Source organism: Dromaius novaehollandiae, chromosome 1 (assembly GCF_036370855.1).
Source record: "Dromaius novaehollandiae isolate bDroNov1 chromosome 1, bDroNov1.hap1, whole genome shotgun sequence".
Taxonomy (NCBI): Eukaryota; Metazoa; Chordata; class Aves; order Casuariiformes; family Dromaiidae; genus Dromaius; species Dromaius novaehollandiae.
In genome coordinates this window covers 186,206,260-186,230,417 of record NC_088098.1, presented here as the reverse complement: position 1 = coordinate 186,230,417, position 24,158 = coordinate 186,206,260, and the positions used below count along the sequence as shown (strand labels likewise).

Below are 24,158 nucleotides of genomic sequence, written 5' to 3'. Positions count from 1 at the left end.
CATCACTTGACTGTCCTCAAGGTGAAAAGTTTTCCAGTCTGGACCACTCGTTTCAATTAATGTCTGTTGAACGTTCCCAGTATCCTTATTTTTTCTGCACAGTACCAGCTACTATTATTAGCGGTCTAAAATGTGAATCATAATTAAGAAACAAAACAAACCCCAAAGATACAATGGTCTTGGTATCTCATTTTCTGTGAAGGTTTTGGTTAAAAATCTTAGCATGTTGACTTTTCTACTTACAATGTGTTTCTTTTCCTGCAGCAGCTGATGGTTTGGGAAGTATAGCTATAGATACCACACAACTTAACATGTCAGTCACTGATCCAACGGCTTGGGCTACAGCTATGAATAATCTAGGGATGGTTCCAGTAGGATTAGCTGGACAACAGCTTGTGACAGGTAAGATTTTTCTTTTTTAAAGAGATCTGTGATACCAGTCCATGAATTCTTTAGGTGCTTTTTAAAAAAACATCTGGAATGATTTCTGAGAACATATGCTCTCAAAACATCATCTATGATTAATACAGCATAATATGTATTAGCTGCTTCTTGTAATAGGTATATAATCCATATTACATTTTAACTTTGTGGAAAAGCCAAAAATCTTTGGGGAAATTAGAGAGCTAAACCATCAATTCTCACGCTCTGTCAAGACCAGGGGACAGGCCACATAAGAGAGAAATGTGTGAAATTCTGATTCTCCATTCAAGCAGGATGTTTTGAGGTTCTGCCAAGGAATACCATAGGCTGGAAACTCTTGATTGGAGAAGATTGTAAAGTTACATTAAGTGGGGAGAAAAACATGAAGCCCATTCAGTTCATATGCTCAGTTAATACTAGTGAAGTGAAGCTCCTCTGTCAGTTATGTTCTTATTTACGTTCTGCTTGACTCCATACGTTGAATTTCAGGAGGTTGTTCTTGTTTGCTTTTGTTATTTTGCTTACAGTTTGGGAGATCTTTGCAGGGGATCACTTTTTCTTTCTAACAGAAATAAAAATAATACTTTGAATACCAGCCATGTTTCACACACAATCCTGATGTCGTTTGATTTCTGTGGGAACTGTAGAGGCCCGATTAGTTGGGATTAATTAGACTTCATCACTCCTGTGAGGTAGAGAAAGATTATTTTTATGTGGATGGGTGCCCTATGGACACAAGCCATATCTCTCTTATGAGCTGGACAGACATAAGACAGATCCCTTCTGGAAACTGCTTAGCCACTTCTGCTTAAGCAAAGCTATGCAACATCTGGATCAGAGCAGCTTCCTGTCACGTCTGCACCCGTCCATGTAGACGTGGATGTGATGAGCCAGGTCACGATGTAAATCACTCTGTCTGACTCACTGGGGATTTGTGAAGCTTAATTTTGGCCAAATATGTCACCTTCTGAGATTAGAAACTGAGTGGAGTTGTGCCAGTTCACAGAAGCTGACGATCTGGATCTGGATTATCTGTTCTACAGATGGGTAAAATAAACTGCAAAAAAGTTGACTGACAATGAATCAGTCTCAAGCAAAGAATTTAGCTGGGGCAGACTGAACTGATTCTCAGTTTCCCACTTTAACACCATGCTTCTAATGAAAAGAAACACATACAGCTGTTGGCTTCTCCCCCATGCATTGTATTGGTGCTGCACTCTCGAGATGAACAGTGGATCCCTCACTCGAAGCTTATGTAGGCTGACCCATACATCCCATGGGAAAGCAGCATATTAAACTGCTGCCATATGCACAGGACGCGGCAGGGCACATCATAAGAAAGTCCTCTCTTGGCAGCGCCAGATAGACCTCATTGGGCCTCCTTTGCCTCACACATGCGCTGGTTTCTAGCATTGGCAAAACCTGGTGGGATTCTGCCTGGGGATGCCAAGGACATTCCCAGAGATCTGAGATCAGCAGCTCCCATCCCAAGGTGAGGAGCAGAGAAATCCCACCAAACTGTGAGCAGGATCCAAAGAATTCACGGCCTCTGTGAATGAAGTCACCAAACCAACACATTGAGGTCCTTTTTGTGTGCTTCACTTGGATGTAATTACCTCCAAACCTGAAAATGGCCTTGTGTCAGAATCAGCTTCCACTGATTTCATTTATAAGCATCTCGGCTGCATATCCTGTGGAGGGTTTACATAGCTTTTTGTCTACCCCTCTTCCTCTGTCTCTCCAGTTTGGTTGTAAATTGTGTCCTCAGGTGTGCTATGCAATCCCTATCAAGGCAATCTCATCTCATGTGCAGCGCTTCCCCACAAGGGAGGATCTCAAGGTTCATTGCCAGCTCCCTACTTTAATTTCCATAATTATGTGTATCACGTCTTGTAGGAGTGTTGTACAGGTCAGTTGGTTTTTGTTCAGCATTTTCAATGTATGAAAGGTGCCATAAGTAATAAATATTAATTACTGAAGCATTGCCTGGTTTCTCTTCAGAGCAGAATAACTTCTTTTCCTTCCATTTCCTTTCCTTTGTTTAAGACTTTCTTTCTTGTATTTTTGAAGGTAAATAGGTGCTTTGATACTTCATTGTATTTCCTTATGATTCACAAGTTTTTGACACATTTTCATCAAGACAAATCTATAATTTTGATCACAATTTTCCATAAAAAGAATTATAGACTGATTTGCTATGATATATTTAGTATATCTTCATTCAGTGACAGTTTCCATCGGCACATTAGGCTAAATATCTAAACAGTCCTTAGCCCTTTCTAACTTTTTTTTATTTTTTATGTCAAACCTAGCAATGACATAAACTTCCTCAGCAGTCACCTATTGCTTTTGTTACTGTCATCCATGACATTTCTCTGAGATGAAAATGGAACAGCTATGTCCAAATGCTAACTTTTTATCTGTCTTTAAAAAGAATTATTTTTGATATTATTTTTTCTGCATGATGACAGCTGGGAAAGCAATAAGTAGCTTAGATGAATCTTGGACAGAGACTGATCTTGCCTGGATATCTTTATATAACCTGCCATAGTCTGAAACTTGGTGTGTGGTACTCATCTATAAGCTGACACGTCCCTTGGTTCTGTGATCTTTCAGTTTCCAAAAGACCTATTCAGTCAATGCCTTCCCTTCCCCAAACCTACGGGTTCCTAATTCCCAAACTGCAGAGGGGGAGGGTTGCCCCCTTAGCTATGGAGTCGATATGATCTGCTAAGTCTGTTTAAAGGCCTCTGCTGCTTTTTTTCCAACTGATGTTGACTTAGCTGCCCTGTGACATGCTGGGATGTCTGCCTTGTAACAGAATTATGCTAGCCGCTTTGCAATCTGTGAAGCTTTTACCTAGCCTGAGAGTTTGTTAAAATGACAACGGAAGCTTCTGCAACATCTGGCTGATATTCTTCTAACAGTCCAGGATGTCGGCTGTCTGGTCTTGGTAAATAATCAATTTTAAGCACTGCCAACCTTTTAATACCAGTTTAGATGCTATCTGTACTCTATTTAATTCCTTATCTCCTAGTGCTGTACAATTGGATTTTCGATCTGGGCAAATGTCAGAGCCTTTCATTTGTAAGGATGGATTCTTGTTAATAGTTGTATAATATCTCTTCTGTTTCTATATATCCTCTGCTTATACTTCTTGTTATTCAGAAAGCTTATCTTTTCCCATAATATTTGGCTTCTGCATTACATATACGCTAATATATGCATTTATATATTATATACACATAATTCATACAATAAACTGTAGTTTAATAATGCATTAGCTAAAGTGTTAAAGATTGATGTCGCAGAGTTATGGCTGAAAAGCACTTTCATTCTAAACCTCCCCTTTCAGCAGGTTATAATTTTTTTTCCAAAAAATTGCCTTTTGGGCTGAAATTTCTCATGCTTGGTCTCAGCTCAGAGGTAAAAAATTTCTGGAAAGGTTTGAGAAAAAAACCCTGCTTTTAAATTATCCAGGCCTTAAAATTGCTGTTTTCTATGCTTTGAGACTTTGAAAAATATTGTCAGGTGAGGGGGAAAGGATAGGTGGTGCTCCACCTATTTTGAGGTCCAAATCATCTGTGTGTACTCAGCAGCTCTGATTCAAATACATTATGGTCTGCTCTTTTGTTACATTTTAGGAATAGCAGAAAAACTCAGTGACTGCAGGGGCCAACAGTCAATGCTTTATTTTGCCTTTGCCTTGGCACTTTTAAAAAGTAATTTGGGCATTGCTGAACTTAGCATTCTTCTGCTCTCATTTGTTTCAGCAAATGGCACCAGGTCACCTGTTTTCTAAAGGAAGACATTCTGCTAGAAAAATAATTTACTTCTCCAGTTCAATTTGGTTCTTCTTCAGTTCTGAACCATTGCCCTGAAAAGCACAAAGCAGTTCAGATGATTTCCTCTAGTGATGTAGATGAATTGAATATTTGTTAATCAAAGATGGTGTCTGTCAAAAAGTTCAGTACAAATAAACAGGAGTGGTACATACGTGGTCATTCTTCTAGACTTAGTTAAGCTCATTCCCTGTGCTGCATGTTTGCACTCTTATGGAAAACAATAACAAACCCCGAGTACAGACATCCATGATGAGAGTTGCACATTCTGCCTAGAAGTCAAGTGCATGCCTGAAAACTGATGATTTCTACTTATTGAGAGGATTAAGGCAAGGTTTTCAATGTGAGTCCAGCTAACAGGCCTCAGCCCAAGATATTAAAACTTTCAGTGGCCTCTAGTCTTGTTTTGGCTTAAATTAGGCTTTGACCACCCTTATAAAATCCTAGTGAAATCAGAGACTGGTAAATTTTGAAGCCTAACATCTTGCTTACCAAAAGGTATAGGGAAACTATATACCATTTTTGTGGCCCCAGGCACATGTTTTTTGGACACTGCAGGTTGTGAAATATTAGACACTTACATCAACCTTTCTGGTTTTCCATTTGTCTTTTCTTTCCATGCACACTTGTCTTTTGACCTGATTTCAGTGCAACAGAGGAACTGTCAGTTTCAATCAGATCACCTTGCTTAGTATTGCATTTTTGACAGTGTTGAGTATCAGATACTTCAAAGGAAGACATTAAAAGCAAGTCAGCACTGCAATGCTTCTCCCTGCAATGGGCTCTCCTCTCGATCATTAATAGACAGAGCAAGATTTCCCAAACTGCAAGTTATATTTCCAAATCAAGTCATAATTCAGCAAAGCCTCACTTTTGGAAGCAGTGCCTGTGGCAACAAGTGGTTGCAATACTGAAACTGTAACCCCAGCAGAAACTGGGAAATTGGGAAATTTCAATCTCGAGACTCTTAAATCCTAAAACACAAGGTTAAATATCCCACATATATTTTATTAGCTGAAGTCCTCCAAGGACCTCATATTTAGACTCTCTCTTACTTGAGGATGAGGATTATAACTGATTGTAAGCTGATCATTGCATCTGGATTCCAATTTGTCCCAGGCATTTTACCAAGTGATGGGCATGTCACCTGGAAGACTAGCATGATGGCTTTCCCTCCTCTTACTCACTCCACTGGGTTAAGAGATCACTTGTTCCTATGCAGAGGAGTGGAGACAACCCAATGATTATTTGAGAAAAATAAAGGGTGGGCTGCGACTTAAGAATTCCCTCACCAGTCTGCCTCAGCTATGGAAAAGTCCTTTAGGCTTCACTGGTTTTCTAGCATAAAATCGATGAGGCACGCTCAGCAAATTATCATCTATTGCAGATCATCTTATCCTGAGCAAATTGTAAACATATTCCTCATTGTTCTGGTTTTGTACTATTCTTATATTGTTAATGAAGAGAAATCAAATATTGTAGGAAATCAAGGTAGATTTGATTATACTCAGCAATTCCCCGAAGAGAAGCTGTACAGTGAGCACTGCTGCAGATCTTAAGAGGTCAGCTGGCCAGAAGACTCTGCCAAATCCTGTGCATATAGTACTTCTTTCATGGTATCTCCATTACTGGAGTCTTGGAGCCATTGATATCCGTCTGGTGGTCTCATTTTGTTTTATTCCTGCTATCCCGTTACTTATTAAAGCTTCCTTTTCTGCACATCATTTTTTTGCTGTCAGTGTTGCCTGCCAGTACACACATAACTTGCCTCTTCCAAGTTTTGCATCGAGCAAAACACAGTTTTCTTTTCTGTAATTAATAATGAGCTCCTATTTATTGATTACAAGGTCCACCCACAAAATTTTAGAATAATTCGCTTGTACTGTGCCCTGAAGATAAAATTCTTTTTAGGAACCAATGCTTGAACATCTATAGTTTACAACCAAAGTTTAACACACTCCAGATGTAAGCTTTTAAGTACATACACAGCTGGTGAAAGCACTCCATGTATGCTCCTTCCCCACACAGCCTCTGTAGCTGCAGACCACAAGGAGCTGCTGAAAGTAATCAGCAGTCCCATGGCACGGTGGTGCAGCACATCTTTATCCTTGCCCTGAACGGTGCACTGGCTTGACATGTGACAGGAAAAGAAAATATACAAAGTCTCAATCAAATCATAGATTTCCATAGGTTCTGCAAAAACCTCAGAGTTACAAAATCTTCAGAAAACGCCTTTTCAGATATTATGGATTCCAAATGTATTTTATGTCTTGTGTTTAATAAGCAGGCTACAGAATGAAAGAAATCTAATAAGGCATACTGTGAAGAAAATCAAATAATTTCTCTAATTTTATTCTTGTTCCTTCCTATACTTCACCATTATAGTCATCACTGCAGAAACATTGCATTTTAGTGAAGAGGAAGGGAAAAGATTTACTGTTTTAATTATCTGAATGGCCAATCAGAATAATTAAAGAGGTTTGAAATATGCGCTGTAGGGTTAGAGTAGAGCCTGTACCCAGCTAAAACTATATACTTATTGCCAAGACACAAGACAGGAGCAAGAATGAAAAAGAACAGATCCTTTTGGAAGCCTAATATGTAGATCCACTGGGAGCATTTTTAAAGAAGTATTATATATTAGTGTAACAAGTAGGATTTTTTCACTGACCTGAAAATCACCTACAGAGTTAATCACACTTTCTATCATGTGAGTGTTACTCAAGGAGACTTCACACCAGGGGACATTAAAGTGCTAAGGACAAACACAGCCAGGTTACAACAGAAAAAGGAGAGACCGATTCAATGACTGGAGAAAATGTGGCAGAAACACTAAGTGTCTTTGACACACTATTCAGGATTAAGTGTGCCTCTTAGGTCATGTCAAGTGTCTCCTCTATATTAGACCTTAATTGAGGCCAAGGATAAAGATAATGATCAAAATCTGCTTGGCGCTTAAGGGTGACTAGTACTTTTTGACATTGTGCGAGGGGCTGAATGTCCCAAATAAGCAAGACACAGAAGGTGAGCAGGGGCACATAAAGGGATGTACCAACTGTGAAGCTTGTGTTGTATATGTTTTTAATTTTGGATTACCACATCTCTTTCCTCTATTGTTATACTTTACTAGTTTTGTCCAGGATCAGTTAACACTATAGGGAAACAACCCGATTACTGTCTGGCATAGCTCTTTTTAACTCTCTCAAAATGTCAAAATACTTTTGTGATTATTATATGCCCAAACAGAAGACAGTGTGTTTTTTTTAATTCCTAGTTGTTTTTAGTTACACTACAAAGAAATCTTTGTTTTTCATGTTTTTAATTGAAGTTACAGTGACATATCATATAGAAATATTTTATTTGTGTAAAAAATTTCCCCATCCTTTAGCTGACTTTGGAGAGCCTCCCTTTGCGCTGTTTTCCATGTACTTATGCATTCATGACAAGAAAAACCATGAGTGATTATCAGCATCCCACTGCATAAAATAAGCCAGAAGGCTGTTGGGAACCATGTGCTACTGACTGTTCACTTCCTCTGGAACACAGATTTTTTACAGTACTTTCCATTCAGACATCAGTCCTCATCCAAGGGCCCCAGGTTACTTGGCCAATTTGGGGAATCCCATGTAACCCCTGTGTGGCAGGCAGACAGTTTATTAATGAGAAGATTTAAATATGATGGATAGGAATCAACAGGAAGAACAAATTGACTTTGGGAGTGACATTTGGGGGGTTTAATCATGAGATTTTTGTGACAGTGTAAAATATTAGTTAATCCAGTGTGTCACAGTATCCCTCAGAGACAGTTATCCAAAATCTGTTATGTCTGGTCACCATTTTAACTAGTCAAAGACAAAGTGTGAATACCACGTTATGTATTTACATGGCAAAAAGGCTCGTTTACAGTGGACTGCTGGAAGGTGGCCTGCTGAGCAAGTCGTGCATCCAGCTGGGAGGGATGAGATCCTGCCTGAAGCCCCAAGGCCTATACTGTGACTCGGTCATGTTGAGAGCTTGCAGGAGATGGACACAGCCATCTCAGGGGCCATGCCAAGTAGTCTTAAGAGAGTGCAGCGATCAGGGTGGCCTGGATGATACTGCCTGGAGGAGTCACAGGGCAAGATGTTGCTGGGAGGAGAGGACCCGAATAGGAATGAATCCCCAAACAGCCACCCTAAATAAGGACTATAAAAGCTATCGTGCTCCCCTAGGCAGGCTCTCTCTTTACCTGCATGGCCTGTGTTAGCACATAGAGCTCAGCCACTGAATAGCAAGCAGGAGAGGCTTGCTTTTTACATTTTACCTTGGGATAAAAGGCATAAGGATGGATTACTTTCCTTTCTTCCAGCTGTCCTTCAAATGCCCTTTGCACAGGCAAGAGAGTTAGGTCTCACCCAGCACACAGAGATGCACTTCCACATCGCTGCGGGAGTCTGTCCGGGTAATATCAGCACAGGCGATCCGTGTGGAAAAATGTCTTTTGATGGTCAGTGTTGAAGAAGCCCATTAGGTTTCAGCGAGCCTAACCCCTGAGCATGCCAGGGCGGCTGTAACATAATACTTTGCTAATGTTGACTTGGTTCAGATAAACAGGGGATTTACCACACCTTCCCACGCTCCGGCAGTGACAAATGATGTGCGTGACATCACCAGCGCTGAGTAATGTCTTTGTAATGGGGAGCAGCTGGTCGTTGGAGCAGTTCTGTCAGTGGACTTGGAGGTGAAAGATAATTAATACACAAAATGTTCTGAAATACTCTCCAACATGTATTTAGATTGTGTTCTGCCCAAATATTAACAATACTCTGTTACTGTAGCTTCAGAAATTTAATACATTTGCTAGCATGCCAAGGACAACTTTATCTGCTTTTCCTGTACGTGCAGATATCTTAATGATTTTTTTTCTTAAAAACATGGTTCACCTGATCCTAGTTGATTTTCTTTTATAAATAATCTTCTCCTGACCACAGTGCCTACATTATTTAATGATTATTCGTTTTTTGCATTCACAAAAGGCTTAGAGATAGAGAGCTCCAGTAAGGTAAACACTATATGAACATTTAACAGTCAAGCCCTGCCCAAATTGCTTACAGTCTGTTTTTTTTTTTTTTTTTTTTTTTTTTTTCACCACTTAGATAAACCAGGTGGGTAAGGGACTGCAAGGAAACAATGGGATAATACTGACTGGCATGAAAAACAGCAGTGATTAAGAAGCTGCCTGCCTATTGTGTAGCTTTTTTACAGGCAGCTTGGCACAGCGGTAGTATGGTGGTAAGTGAAAAAGCGGTTTAACTCTTTATCTTATATTCTAAGTCAGGCAGTGACAAATGGGCAAACTCGCTATTGTATAAATGAGAAGCAGGCATGCAATCCCTACCTGCACTTCTTGGCTATGCTACTCTAATTTTTAGAGAAGGATTGCAAAAAAAGGGAATGGGAGAATAAGAAAGAGCTTTGCTAGCATTTACAGGAGAAAGCACAGTGTGAGAAGGCACAGATATGCTTATTGTAACCTTTTTCTAAAGATCCAGCAAGTTACATGGAGAGAGGGCAAGTTACATGCTTCTTAAACATGTTTTGTTCTCTCTGATGTAATTGTATTTCACCAGAATTTCACCAGAATTAAATGTGTAATATTATAACCAATCGCAGTCTTAAGGTTTTTCCTCATTTTGAGCTGCATCTGCCAAATTTATTTAACTTTTCCAGGGTTTTTAGGGCTTATCTATACTTGGAATTGCATGACTGGTCCCTTTACAGGAATAAATTGTTGAAATCTTCATCTCTGGGGCCTTTTGATAACAATTTTGGCACTTCAAGCATGCTTGAGTAGAGTATTTTTAAAACATTCCAGAATGTTTTAAAACTATCTACTAGAATAGCCAGTACCAAAAATAAATCTGAAATTCCTTAAAAATAATAATAAACTAATCAAAAATAAGAGGACGGGGAGAGAAAAGTGGCCAGGTTTTATTTTCTTTTGAATCGCCTGATATTTACAGTGTTTATACCTAGACACAACGCTGCTGTCCTTTACTATAATAAATGCCATATCATCACTCCTTCTTTCTTCACTGTGCTTTTAATATTTTACTTTTGTAACCTGCTGGAGACTGAGGGAAGGATCATGGGTTGTGAGAGGAGAGAGCTCAGATGCTGCACCTGGATATCAGGGCTGTGTGCAGGCAGCAAGGAATGGGAAGCTGCAGCTGAGCAGCTCCGAGAGTATCTGATTTAATAAGCGGCTTATTAGAAATATTGTGGGGTCCCTTCACATTAGTAGCCAGAATTCAGTATGTGAAAAAAATCCCAAGTACAAGTTCATCCTTGTTATTCACGAGCCTGTATAAAGTAAAATATCTCCTCCATTTCTTCCTACATATGTTGCCTTTTAACTTTGTATCCCTTTGTTCTCATCTGCCTAATTACCTCAAGTACATAATCAAGCTTGATTTTATAATAAACCATAGCTGGTTCAGGCTTGTCACGACTGATTTATTGACTCCCAAGACTAAGGACTTTCAGTCTCAAGACTAAGATCATTTCTGGCTGCAATTCAAGGTGCTAATTTTGAGCTTTAAATCTAAATGTGGTTTGGAACACGTGTCTTATGTTTTCCGTTCAAAAAGAGCAAACACAGCCTATATTTATGTTGTTGTTTTTGCTGTCGTCTGAGTGGAATTTAATCTGGAATTAAGATAAAAGAAGCTCAAACCATCCACTTCTGCAGAAATAGTCTCTTCATGACAGAGACTGTCTTCTGGGAGCCAACAGGACTATTGCATATGAATGCAAGTTATTAGCAGTGGGCCTCAGGAGGGGACATATATCTCCATGAGGGATCCTGGTGTGTATTTCTCTATAGCAAACTGCTTCAGCGCTGCCTGATGGTGTGACCTGTGTCCCGGCACGTGCACACTCCTTAGCAATGTGAAGGTGCAGTGCTAAGGAAGCAAAATGATAATAGCTAATGACTCACACACACCATTTGGTGAGCCTTAGGGACTGCCTCTCTTCCAGCGTTTTACCTCAACTGTTGAGCTCATCTGGGACACGAGTGCTAACCATCCTTTGAAGTGTTTGAGGTGTTTGAGGCTGCCTGCACACATCCAGGGGTTTGAGGCTTGGGATTCTCAGTAGAAGGCTTTTATACTGCAACTCGTTTAACTGACAGTCATGTTCCTACCTCCCTGCTTCCTCATTCCCTTGTTCTCTAGTTTTCCATCAACAAAGCATTTGGGTAGATTTGAATAAAGTCTCTGTAATGCAACATATATCTCCTAAGGGGCACTGAGATCTCTTAGCTACCTCAACAGTAACAGAGGGATCACACTATTCTAAGGGTGGTATACAGAAACATTACCACACGATTGTGTGTTCTAGCTGCCATTAGTGTATACTGCAATTTCCTTTCTTATTGCAAAAAGAAGTTAAGCTGTTGATGTAGGGATATTTTCTCAGTGATTTCTTGTTAGAATTCCAAAGACAGTTTGGTTTTGCACTCATTTCCTAGGCTGGTTTCCTTTTGCTAGCTCGATTATTTCACATTTTCCTATGCATAATGGCATTTGGCCTCTGTGGGCCCTGTTGCCTAAGAGAGCCACATCTCACTAGACTTCTTTACATGACCTGTTATTTGTTGTGACTCCAAGTTTTGTTTCATCTGTAGCCTGGAGATTTTTTTTTTAATGCCTCATCCACATCTGTACGTAGTAAGCATGAATTAAAGAATTTCTCTAGAGAACTTTTTTTATTGCCTACCATGCATTTATGATCAGAAGATGACAACCTGTCATAGTTTTCTTTTATAATTATGTTATAGACTGAAAATATCAGAAAGTTCCATGTTACTTAATGGCTGCATATAAATGGAGTTTATAAGTTTGCAAGAACTGCCCGCTCTGCAAACTCATTTGGGGATTTAAAGGGTAACAAACTTGTTTTCATTCTGGCATCAGTAATATCCAGTAGTAAAATGCTGCTGGCCAAATATTGTGGTTGGAGCCCTGACTGTCCTCCCTGGAGCTGTGGGGATGAAAATAAGAGAGCGTGATCCCAGGGTTAGGTCCCATCAATAATACAGAACCGAAATAGGACCCAGCTTCCCTTTTCCACTTCTGTAAGACTGCAGACCCAGCAGGAATAAGAGGTCGTAAAATTTTTTCCTTGTGTTAGTAAAATAAAGAGAAATGATTCTGACTGTAAAAGACCAGGCTACATCTGTCTCTTAGACTAGAAAATCAGAAAACAAACAAACAACAGCATCTTTTCCACCACATATAATTAACCCTCTCATTTAACGGCCAGGCCCACTCGCAGTGTGTGCTGCCTTGACCTCTTTGCTGATAACAAAGCAAGCTTCGGCGAGTGCAAAGGGGAGGAGAGAGGCAGGGTCACAGCAAGGTCCTCCAATATACTCTTGCTCGCAGTGCAAGGAAGCAAACGCTGCACATTTCTAGGAGCAGGCTGCACGCCTGCATGCCTTCTGCGTAAGGCAAGATTTGTGGGTGAGGGTTATATTGCTTCTTTGACCAACTTGTATAGCTGGAAAAAAATGCACCAGCCCTTCCCTGGTCTGAAGCAAGCAGGAAACTAAAACTTTAATTATAACAGATGGTATAAAACGTGGATCCAAAGGAGGGAGTATTTTTGTAGCATATTAATTTTCTTCCCTTTATTAATCTTTCCATCTACTACAGGCTTACCTCTCTATTCCTTCACTTTACAGAATAACCATCTTGTCACCATTTCCACTGTAATATGTCCTTCCCTTTTACAGGTGCCAGCTAGCATTTTTCTCAGTCTAGCTGACTTAACATATCTAATTAAACTCAAAGCAATTGCTCTCTGTTTGTACTTAGGTTGGAAATTCACTGCTTCTACCTTAGATCTGAATATGGGTTTCTCTGTTTTTTTCTGACTGTACTGGATGGCCCATAAACCTCATCTTGCTTATGACCTCAGACCACCACAGCTACAGCAATGCTATTACAGCTGTGTGATATTATTCTTAGAGTAGTCCTCAAATGCAGACCCACATAATAATGGCCAGTTTGGGACTGTAAGGAAAAGATCTCTCGAGTGAGAAGGGGTTGTGTTCTTTTAAGGGCAAAAACACAGTTTGAGCTAGTTTTTATCCACAGAACCCTTTTTTATTCTTTTATTCTTGTTCTCTGCCTCTTGGTCATTAATCTCTGATATGGAAACTTGTCAAATACTTTTGGAAATTGAAACAAATGTGATGCTTCCATACCTATTTTTCTTATCATTTATAACCACAATGTCTTTAAAGAGCTCCAGCTTCGCTTCCTGTACTCCCTATATCCCAAGTCCCTATTTCTTCATGCAGAATGGACTGCTGTTCCATTTAAGTCCGACACATTTTTCATCATGTCCCTTGCAATTGGTTTTAGTCAGTGGCTCTCGTGAAGTTTTCGTGTGAGGCTCTTCAATGTTTTAAGCATGTCTGAACTTCTCAGCCTTGCCAGTTAATGCAGTTGCTTGTATGCACAGCCATGCAGGGAAATATGACGGGTTTTGTTCCTACTATGACTTATCAAAAAAGACTGTTGTTTCTAAGCCACTTCTCTGATTTTCAGTGTTTTTCACAGAAGCGGAATTCAAGACTTAAATCTTTTTGTTTGTTTACTTAATGAGGTGCCCCAATAACTTCACAATTGTTTCTTTACAGCTGAGAAGTATGTGCAAGATTTTGTCTGCCTGTTGTCTGATGCATAGCCGGAGTGCCAGATAAGTTGTCTCATGGCACTAGGTTCCCTTGATAGTCTCTGGAAAGGCATAAAAATCTCCTTTGGGGGATGCAGAGATTATTGCAGTGGAGATGAGTCATTCTTCAATGTCTTCCACCTGTTTCCTTGGACGATATGAGGAGCCAAAGGTGAAAAGGCTCCTGTCTGAGGTGCCATGATTAGGTGTTTTGGTGTGCATGGTATGCATTTCTCTGTGCCTACAGAGAATCCTGGATTGGCATTATTTGCTTTTCAGCTGCGGTTGAAAGTGAATTTTTACAGTAAAGCTGCTGCTTTGTTTCTCGGTGAGTAAAAAAATTCCTCACAAAGAAACCTCATCATTCTCCAGTATTAGATTAGACCTGGGATAAAAGTAGAATTTTGCTTCAGAACTAAAATTGAATTACCGAAAGGGTTCCTGGACTGTCTCATCTCACAGTTGTCACATTGCTGCAAACCAGGAGAAAAAGGCAAAAAAAAATCCAGTTTCCTGGGCTCAGCCTTGCTCTGTAGATTTTAGATGATAACAGCTTTTGAATTAGAAATGTTGCTGTGGCATTTAGGGCCTCGCAAGCTGTTATGTTCACAGGAAACTGCAGAAACTGTGTTAAGAAGCAGATGGAGGTGGGTAGAGGATGGGTGAGGTTCCTCACTCCCAGGATCTCCTGCTGGACCTGTGTGACAAAGCTGGAGGGAACAGGTACGGGGGTGTGGGTGAAAGCTGGGCTACCGAATCCAGGCCTCAGTGGTTGCTGTGAAACTGTCGGGGTGAGTTTGGCTCTCCTGCAGAGCAGCACAAGCAAACTTTGAGGCACAGCCCATCGGAGAGAACCTTGCCCTCCCTCGTGTGGCTTGTAGGGAAGGCAACTTCCAGGTCCCAAACACAAATGTCCCTTGTTAATTAAGGAGTTGCATAAGTTACGCATTACACGGTAGCGATACTGTAAAATGAATGTTTAGTGTGCATGGATAAGCTGACCATGACTGTAGGCATACACCCGTGTGCTGTTTCTCAACTAATTATGGTTAGAATTTAGAGCTATCTGTTATTGTAACTTGAAGAGCTTACTATGCTGATTTTTACTGATAGAAAACCTTTTTTAAATCACTTCTCCAGCCAGATGTTCATAAACAAGAGTTCAACAGTTGGTCTATAAATCAAGTCAAACATTTCATCATTGTTCTCTTAGGTGGCTCTTTCATTTAAGCATGTTTAACTAAAGACATACATTTACTTAAGTTGAACTGTAAAAATAACATCTGGAGATCTTTTCGCTGAAAGAAAATGCCAAAGGGTCTTCCATAAAAATCAAGTACATTTTATAAACTCTGGTTTGGTTTTTGGAATTTGAGCTGAATAAATGCACTCTCTGCCTTTGAGAGGAATCAAGGGCCACTATTATTAAAATGTTCTTTTTACTTGTGTGGCTCTCTACAGGGAATGTGTTCCCACCAAAGCATTCTTACATTTCTCATTCCATAATGAGTTTCTGTTTTCAGCCCGGCCACCTGGGACTCTGACACAGTCCTGTTGGTATCAGTGGAGTCACACTGGTGGAACTGGATGCAAAGCTTAGTCCAAAATACTTATTTTAGAATATTCTGCTCTGTAGTAGACTGCGTTCAAAGAGGAGCGTCAAAGGAGGAGTTGCTGGGTGCTTTACATTTTAATGTGTGCTTGTATCAGTCATATCTCTTTTATCCCTCATTTTTCCTTTTCAAGATATGTGAGATTCTTTCTTTCTCTCCAGATGAGGCTTTTTTTTTTCCTACTTTCTTTCTTAGAAAATCATGCTAATAAGCTGTGGTTTGCTTGTTTTTTGAATCAGTGTTACTATGCGGTTTAGCTTTGCTCAGTATCAGTTTGGTAGCTTTGCTTTTTCATATTCAGTTCACAACATGAAGGAGAATTCTCTTGAAATTTAACAAGCCTTAGGGAAAAAGATTCAGAAAAGTGCATTCAGATTTATAAAGTGGCATATAAAGTGGGAATGGTTTTGCATTACTTGAGCCACTTTGGATGTTTTTTCCATGGGTGGACTCTCTCTCTTCTGTGATTCAGAGCGATGTTGGTTCACATTTCGAGGGGTACCATGACAACTTTAGCTGTTTGTGGTGACACAAACCTCTAATCCAGAAATGCTGGAAAAAGTGAGTACAAAGATAATACACGTGAATACTTGGCCTAAGATGATCGTTATTTTGTGGTTGAATTCTTAGGAACACTACCTATTTCATAAGGCGAGACTGGCATGTAATATCAGCAACGTGACTGTTTTCAGAATTATCCAAGGTGGCATGGAGCTATTTAATGTTGAAATGACAACAAAACATAAAGATGCTGGCCATAATTCTGCTTGAAATAGTATACTTTCCTATGAAGCTCAGAAGAGTGTATTCTTCATTTAAATATCTGGAACTACAGTACATGGTATGAAACATAAATACTGTCAGTGTTGGAACACAGAGACCAAAGGAGCCGTCCGGAAACCTCTTCGAACTGAAAATTTATCATTTGGTTTTAAAGTATGCATTCTAGACTTAGAAAGGACCTTTCCTAACCTAGTTCATTTCAGCAGTACAAAGAAGCTCTAAAGCTGCCTAAATGCAAAAGGCTGAAAATTCACCCGCCTGGCAAAGGCAGTTAAGAGCTGGCACTACACAATCCAGGGTGGCAGGGCACGTGGCCCATTAGCAGTTCCCAGTTAACTACTGCACCCGACAAAACTCAGAGCTGTCCTGAGGCCACTCCAGAATAAATCAGAGGGCAAAACACAGCACTTCCAGGTGCTAAAAGCCTCCTCTCTAAGCTTCCCTGAATACAGCTGTAGTACAGATGAGAACATGACCCACAGAGCTGAACAGTTCAGCTGGTGTGGAAAAAAAAAAAAAAAAACCCCAACTCTAGTGAATTCAGCCAGCCCATCTGCATGGGCCAGATGCAGATTTTATGCTGTCTACCCTATGCCAACCATACCAATGACAGCGGCAGTCCCTGTCTCTTCTCTCTTCTCAGTGGCTCATGCCAGCAGCCCCTCAGATACCTTCTCCTGAGCCCATCACAGAGCAATGCAGAGAACTGAGCTGCTCCTTCCAGAGGAAAGGGAAGGAAGGAAGAAGAGTGATACGGTCAGCCCAGACCCACACTCTGTTTAGCGTTAGGTACATGCAAGAAGCTGCCGTCAGCTGCTTGGTCCACACTTAACTACATGAAAAGCTATTTCCCCTCTCCCTGGTGAAACTGGTGGTGGGTGGTGAGCTAGCTGTTGATTCAGAGCGAACTAAATGCATCCCAGTTGTGATATATCTTGCTGTAGATGTAGTTTGAAAAGTTTGTTCCTCTTCAAAACTCCAGCACAGTGGAGGCATTTCAAATGAAATGGCCAGCAAGTCATAAAAGCTAAAATTTCAGAACTTTGCAAACCGCTCCGAGGCCTGGGATGAAAGATTCTTTGCTCATAAATGAGGAGAGAGAAAAGAACAGCAAAACTTAAAAAAAATCTACTTTTTGGCTCTGATGCTCTCTGTGTTCAGCTGCTGGAAAATCACAGGCAGAACTTATGGGGCAAGACCCAATTAGCTGCTCCAGACCTGATAAGCTTTTACTAGAATCGAGCTGCTCAGATAATGTTCTGATTTAACCACACTGATCTCAGCAAGTGTCACAAGGTTAGATTTGTCCTTTCTGGCTAAGCTGGAAACTTCCTAGATAGAAGGCAAAAAGAGCACAGAAGTAGACATGGACTTTAAGTTTCCACTTTGTAAAAGCTGGAACAAATTGTTTCAAATGTTAACAATAGCTGAAATCTTTCTGGTTTAACCCTTTCCCTGGTTGCAGAGCCGAGGCTCAAACATCCACCAATATATTAATGGAAGATATAATCCTTTGTGATTTCAGCTGTTAAAGCCAAAAATAGATCTATTTTTCAGAGTATGAGTGAATACCAATTTATTCAAAAGCACAATTTGCCTGAATTTTTGGGTAGAGTTTAAAGAGAGTGTCACATACTACCGCTAAAATCCAAAATCTCTCACCTCCAAATATTACATCCTCCTTCCAAAGTCTGGAGGAGCTACAACTGCTGATAAAAAACACACCAAATTTTTTAACATGCACAAAAATTAGCACTTTTCCCTGCCTCCATTCATGCAGCAGTTGAATTGTTTGGCCTGAAATTTTCCAGAGTATTTCAGCCTCAGGCAGATATTCAGCGTGTAAAATTTCAGTCCAAACTGTTAATGATTGGCAAAGCTAAAAGCAACTGACAACAGGGTGTTATAATAGAAAGTGTCAGACTATTTTAATAATAGATGACCTTAGTATCCCTGCCTCCTGTTTTATGATTTTGAATGCTTTTGTTGTCCAAGTAAGGTCCAATATGTGTCTGCGTGTATTTATTTATTTATCTATTTCTATTTTAATTCGATAAGGTCTTGTTTCAGTGATGTTTTACATAACATGGAGTTCCATGGAAGTAATTGTTTGCTGCAATAAAGAAGAGCTTTCCCCTACCCCTTCTCCATTTACAGCCTTTCACTAAATGCTTCCCAGGTTTGCATTATGGAGCAGAGTCCCTAGAACCTGCCTATCTACCCCCTCTGTAAAATTCATGAGCTTTGCAATGTTCCTACGTAGCTGCTTCTCCTCCCGAGTGAGCAATCCAAGATTTTTAGTGGTGTTTCCTATGAGCTACTTTATAACATTCCTGATGATATTCATTGTCCTGCTCTGAGCCCATAATTTTTGCTGTGCTTTTATTTTGGGGGGGGGGGGAGAAAGGGACAATTAATTCAGAACGTGATATGCCAGGTGAGAGTGTAGTTTCACAAACGTGCCTGCAGTATTTTTCCCATACTTTTTTCCTCTTGTCCCTGATCTAGGCTAACATTTAGTTGGCTTCATTGGCCCCTAGATCTCGCCTGCATGAGCTGCTGAGCCCATCCTCTGTGAAGAGCCTCACTGGGCCGCTGTTAGCACTGGGTCCTTGTTGCCCATTTGCCTGCCTTTTGTGGGTTCTTCCAAAGTGCCTTACGTATTTATTTATTCTTTTTAGCTAAGGAATTGTATGTCTTTTGTGGGGTTTGCCATCTCATTACTCACCCTCTTTTCAACGCTATTAACAACACGTTACTTCTAATAACATCCCTCCTCTGAGATGGAAACTGCTCGTTGTTGCTATTCTTTGTTTTCTTGGCTCTTTGGCCAGCCCCTGATCTACATCAGTCATGACAATACTTTGCCTCGCACTTTATGCCTGTGCGGTTTCTGTGACAGTCTCTTGGGAAGGACTTTGTCAAAGAACCTTTTGAAAGCTTAAATAATTATGCTCTATTTGTATGTACATTGAGTGCAAATATGACTACACTTTTTTCCCCCATCCATTTGCATCCTGCAAGAATTGCATGGGGTTTTTTTATATTGGCCCACTACTACAGACTGTAATTTGACACCTTTTTACAGAGCTCCTTTACACAAAGCCTGTGAAGGACATTTGGGCTGGGTTTTCTTTTTCAGATTGTAAAAATATGTTAAAAATATATTAAAAATATATTAAGAACAGTAATATCATATATCCTTGAAATGAGAACACTATACCAATTTTCAGCCTGGAACGTATTTTTATGGTTGAGTTACAAATCTCTGAAAAAATGCTTTATTATAGAATTCCTGACACAAGCTTAGCTGTGCAAATGTACATGGTGAGAGGCAGAAGAAACATCTTAATGTGGATAACATTTTTTAGTCCGTAAATGTCACAAAGAAATGTATTTTTCTCAAAAGTGGGGGAAAGATGAATTATAATTTCAAACACAGTCTGCCTGACATCATTTGGTTTCATCTTTAATTTGCAAAAAAAAAGATTCTTCTTAAAACAATGAACATCTCTTCTGTTCTTGGTGTTTATAAAGTCTGCATCTGTGTTGAAAGCATTGTCAAAGAGAGTCACATATAAAGTATTCAAATAATAATTTGAAAACAGAAGAAAGGCTAATTTCCTTTCTGAGTGGTGGGGTTGTTTCTGTGTGTGAGTGTGTGTGAAATTTCTGTGCCTTTAGTTCACTGTTCTAAAATATTAGCAGATAAATCCTTAGTGTAGCTTGCCAGAAATTACAAATGAAATTTTCCAGCAGCAAGAATTCTAAGTTTCAAGTAATCTAAGTCTGCTGTAATCTAAATTAAAGTGTCTTATGCACAAGAAAAACAAAGCCTGGTTTCTGCTTGCAATGGCATATAACTTGAACAAATTTTGTGTACACAGTGTCTCTCTCTGCTTCCTAAACTATGCTGTTCATTTATAAAGACTCCTGATTTCTTTTCAAGCAAGATCATTCCTCTGTTAAACTGAATAATGAAATATGACACTGTAAGAATATTGTCAAGATTGCTACATTTTAAGGAAAAATAACCCCCCCTTTTCTCTGCGTGCTGAAAGACAGCCAAGAACAATACCTGTGTTTTAAACTACCTTGGAGGTGCAGAGATGCAAGTGTTCTTGGAGAGATCCTCTCTGCCTCCCGTAAGCATTTATCAGCTTTTTAGTCCCTTTTTGGTGAAGAATAAGATTGTGTTTGTTGTGAAATAAAAGCTATGTCATAATAAACTCCTTGACAAGATGGAAGAGCTTTATACAACTGATCTAAGATTATCTTTTTTCAGTTGATTTGGGACTTTCTTTTTTACCCACCTTATTTTCACTTCTTCTGATGAAGACTTCAGACAGTGCTTTGATTGGGCTAGCTAATAGCTAACCAGAGACCCCCAGCTGTTTGATATTTGGCATGGTCTACTCTACATGCTCAGCGCTGGTTTATTTTTAGTTGAGGCATGTATTTTCCCTTGCTGTGAGAGACAAGAGAGTTGGAAGGGGTCGTTGTGGGCCAAACCCATTAACCCGGTTCTGTGCACTGCCCTGCACAGCTTCCAAGGTAACTCAAAAGACCCTTAGGATTTTTTAACCCATCCCTGCTGGCTGCCCACTGGGCTATTTGCCAAAATCAGGGATTATTAGTTTGCATCGTTCCATTGATAATGGCTCCCATGCTGAGGCCCGAGGGAGGGAGGCCAGCAGAGCAGCTGGCTACTCTGGCATCTGTATCTGCTGATGACCTTCCTTGTACTAGAGATATGCCCAGATGGTAGGTAGAAGGGTTTTCTGCTTTGTGGGAGATGCAAAAGGAATGGAGATGAGCTGAAAAAGCTAGTCACAATGTTATAATCATTGTACTTGTGCTGGAAAACTTTGCAGGTGTGACCCAGATGTCAAAGGATGCAGAAATGTCTGTCTAAGCCCGCTGAAAGGCTGAAAAAGCAGCTTCCGGACATGCGGACTACCCTTATTTACCTTAACACGACACACTCTCATGACACTGTTTTAATGTCAAGCCTCTTCTAAAGTGGCCAGTGAAATAATTACTGCACTCAAACTGTGTGTTGAAGAAAGGGAATTATTTTATTATGAAGTTAGCACTATCCCATATGGGGATACTCCAGTTACTACCATCACTTGCTCTTTGACCATCGAGTCTGGCTGCCTAAAATAGGTACTTCAGAAAACTGAAACTTAGCTAATGAAAAGATGTTTCAAAAAACATCATGCTAAATACCTTTAGCTCAAAGAAAATATTACATTTGTGAACTTACAAGCGGCAGATCAAGACAAAGCTAACGTGGAAGCTAATATTTTATTTTATCTTTCTATTTATTTGTTTGTTTTTGAGACTAGGAACACAAGTCAAATCACAACTGTAACAATGGAAAAGTTAAAAAAAATCATCATCTTCTAAGTGAGTCAAAAAGCAGCAATACATTTAATTTTTCGCTAGCGCACTTTATTATCCTCCTTTCTGGCAGGTGTGTAGCCCAAAACTGAGGGAGTTGCAGATTGTCTAAAGCTGAGGGTGTTGCAGGATGTCCAGAGCTGGACAGGAGAGTTGCCTAAGTCACAGCATTGGGGATCCTCAATACCATGCTGTTTTTGTCATTCCTCGTCTTTTCAATGTAGAAGGAAACATAAATTGGATGATAATTTCCCTTCTTGTGATGTGTACAACCTTCATGTAGCACTTAATGCAAAAGACCTATTCTTTCTCTAAGTCCCTGTTTGTGTCTGATTTTACTTCCTCTGCCATTGGTTTCTGTGTGCAAGCTGTCGTGTCACCAGAGCTCTGACTCTTTTCACCTCCCTCTTCCTTCATACATATGCCGTCTTCAGGCAATACCTGGCTGAGACCCTGTGAACTCAAGGCCTTCTGTTTTGGATGGAGGTACGTTGCCTATGGACTGAGCCTGCCATTAGTTAAGGTACCTGCTTCTGTAAAATTCTTTACCAATTTCTCATGGTCCAGAAGAGCTGTAGTAAGACGCTGCATTTGCAGTGGAAGCTGAGCACATATGAATTTTTTTAATTTGCTGAGGTGCTAGATGGCTTTTAAAGCCAAACTCTAACAAAATAGCTTTGTCATAGTGCATTGGAGTTTAATTAAGATAGCTCTTTTTATCGGCACTCAGGAACATTACTTGCTGCTATCAACTCCAGCTTCTTTTCAGATTGTGTTTCATGTTGCATAGTATTTCTCAAGATAGGATTCTTGGTTAATTCTTAACCAATAAACAGTTTATTAATTCACCAAGTGGCACTTCATTACGTAACAGTTAGTTAATCAAATTCATATCCAACAGGTATTCTTCCCATGCGCAGAGCGTTTAAATGTTGTCCTACAAGTTATTGCCATATAGTGTATAGAGGTCAAACAGATCTGTTTGTTAGGGGATAGTACAAAATACGAAGATTTCTTATTGCATCAATTTATAATACTCTATTAGCACATCTTTGCTGCATCTAGTGTACTTATCCTTCTTCCAGTACTCTGTGGATTAAGCATATAGTTGTCTTAATCATGTTTTTTAGGAATTAGGGCCCTACTACTTAAATGATTTTGAATGAAAGAGACTAGGAAAAAAATACCAGGAACAATTATTTAATGTTATTGTTTAAGTTTCTCTTATACTTGTTTGCTCAGGCTTTTAAAGGAGAAGCATTCACATAGAATGACTTGGTTAAAAATTTGAAATATCACTAAATATTTCCAGTTGATTTCATAGGACACTTCTGTCATCTCTAGTAATAACACCAAGAGAAATTATTTCTATGCAATAAAGCTCATTGATATTTTCATCCATGCCCTGATAACCCTGAAGGAAGCACAGAGCTTCTGGCTTAGGAAGTCCCTGAGCTGCAGAATGTTGGAGGCTGGGAGATTATTATATGCATATTTCACTGCAGGATTATCCCATTCTGGTACTAGGTAAAATTAGGGATTTGCCATTAGAGACAGGTGTGTGGGCTAGAGAAATCCTTCAGTCTGACAGAGCCCAGTTTTTCTCACGTTCCTGTGAGAACTTGCTCACTCAGGTGATACACATTTCTGGACTGTACAGCTTCTTTCCGGTTTCAGCAAAGCTTCTGTGACTCCTGTGACACTGAAAATTTAAAGAGAGTGTTTGTATGCGTTCCACAGATTCTATGACACACATTGTAACCCCAGTTTAAAGGACAGACCCTCTTTCACGATTCATGAGAAAAGTCAGTCCTTTTGTTTTCAGTTGGGAAATGACCAATGGAATGTCTGAATTTCAATTTTTCTCCCATTTTTTCTCTGAGGTCTCATTAATATCCATAAGATGGTATTTTACCATCTTTTTCTCATTGGAGGCATCTTATGTTTCATTTATTACAAGAGTTATATTTCAGTGTTAGCCTAGCCTGGGAATTGAAATTTCTCCTACTTCTTTTCAGTATTTCATTTACATCTGCTTAGGTGCTTATATTTTCAAATAACCTTTTTCCTTCTGATGCCATGCAAATGCCTCTCAATTTTATGAAATACAGCAGCTGTCTAGAAAGCAAACAAATATCTGTTAACTGTTCCTCGGCCATATAATCAAAATTCTTTTCTCATCTTCCAGAGCTTTGAGATGATGGGTGATGTCTTTTTGAAGGATCATGGCAAAATCTTACCTTTTAGGGAGATGTGTGAGTTTCATCAGGCAAACAGATTGAATACTTTCAAATGGAGGGAGTGTAGGAAGGCTAATTCCTTAGGCTAAAGTTAGCCTTCCTGAATAGTCCACCTGGATGAGGAT

At 39.8% G+C, this 24,158-nt stretch overlaps 1 protein-coding gene across 11 annotated transcripts in view; it reads left to right on the top strand.

The window, feature by feature from the left end:
• Positions 1-24,158, top strand: part of ENOX1 (ecto-NOX disulfide-thiol exchanger 1) — a 360,126-nt gene that overhangs the window by 221,488 nt on the left and 114,480 nt on the right. For 9 of the 11 annotated variants that reach the window (XM_064504829.1, XM_064504832.1, XM_064504824.1 and 6 more), the window contains one exon: positions 265-402. In XM_064504829.1, the coding sequence (XP_064360899.1) occupies positions 265-402 (138 nt within the window). The remainder of the gene's footprint in view (positions 1-264; positions 403-24,158) is intronic. The other 2 variants (XM_064504830.1, XM_064504833.1) reach the window with 1 other exon arrangement.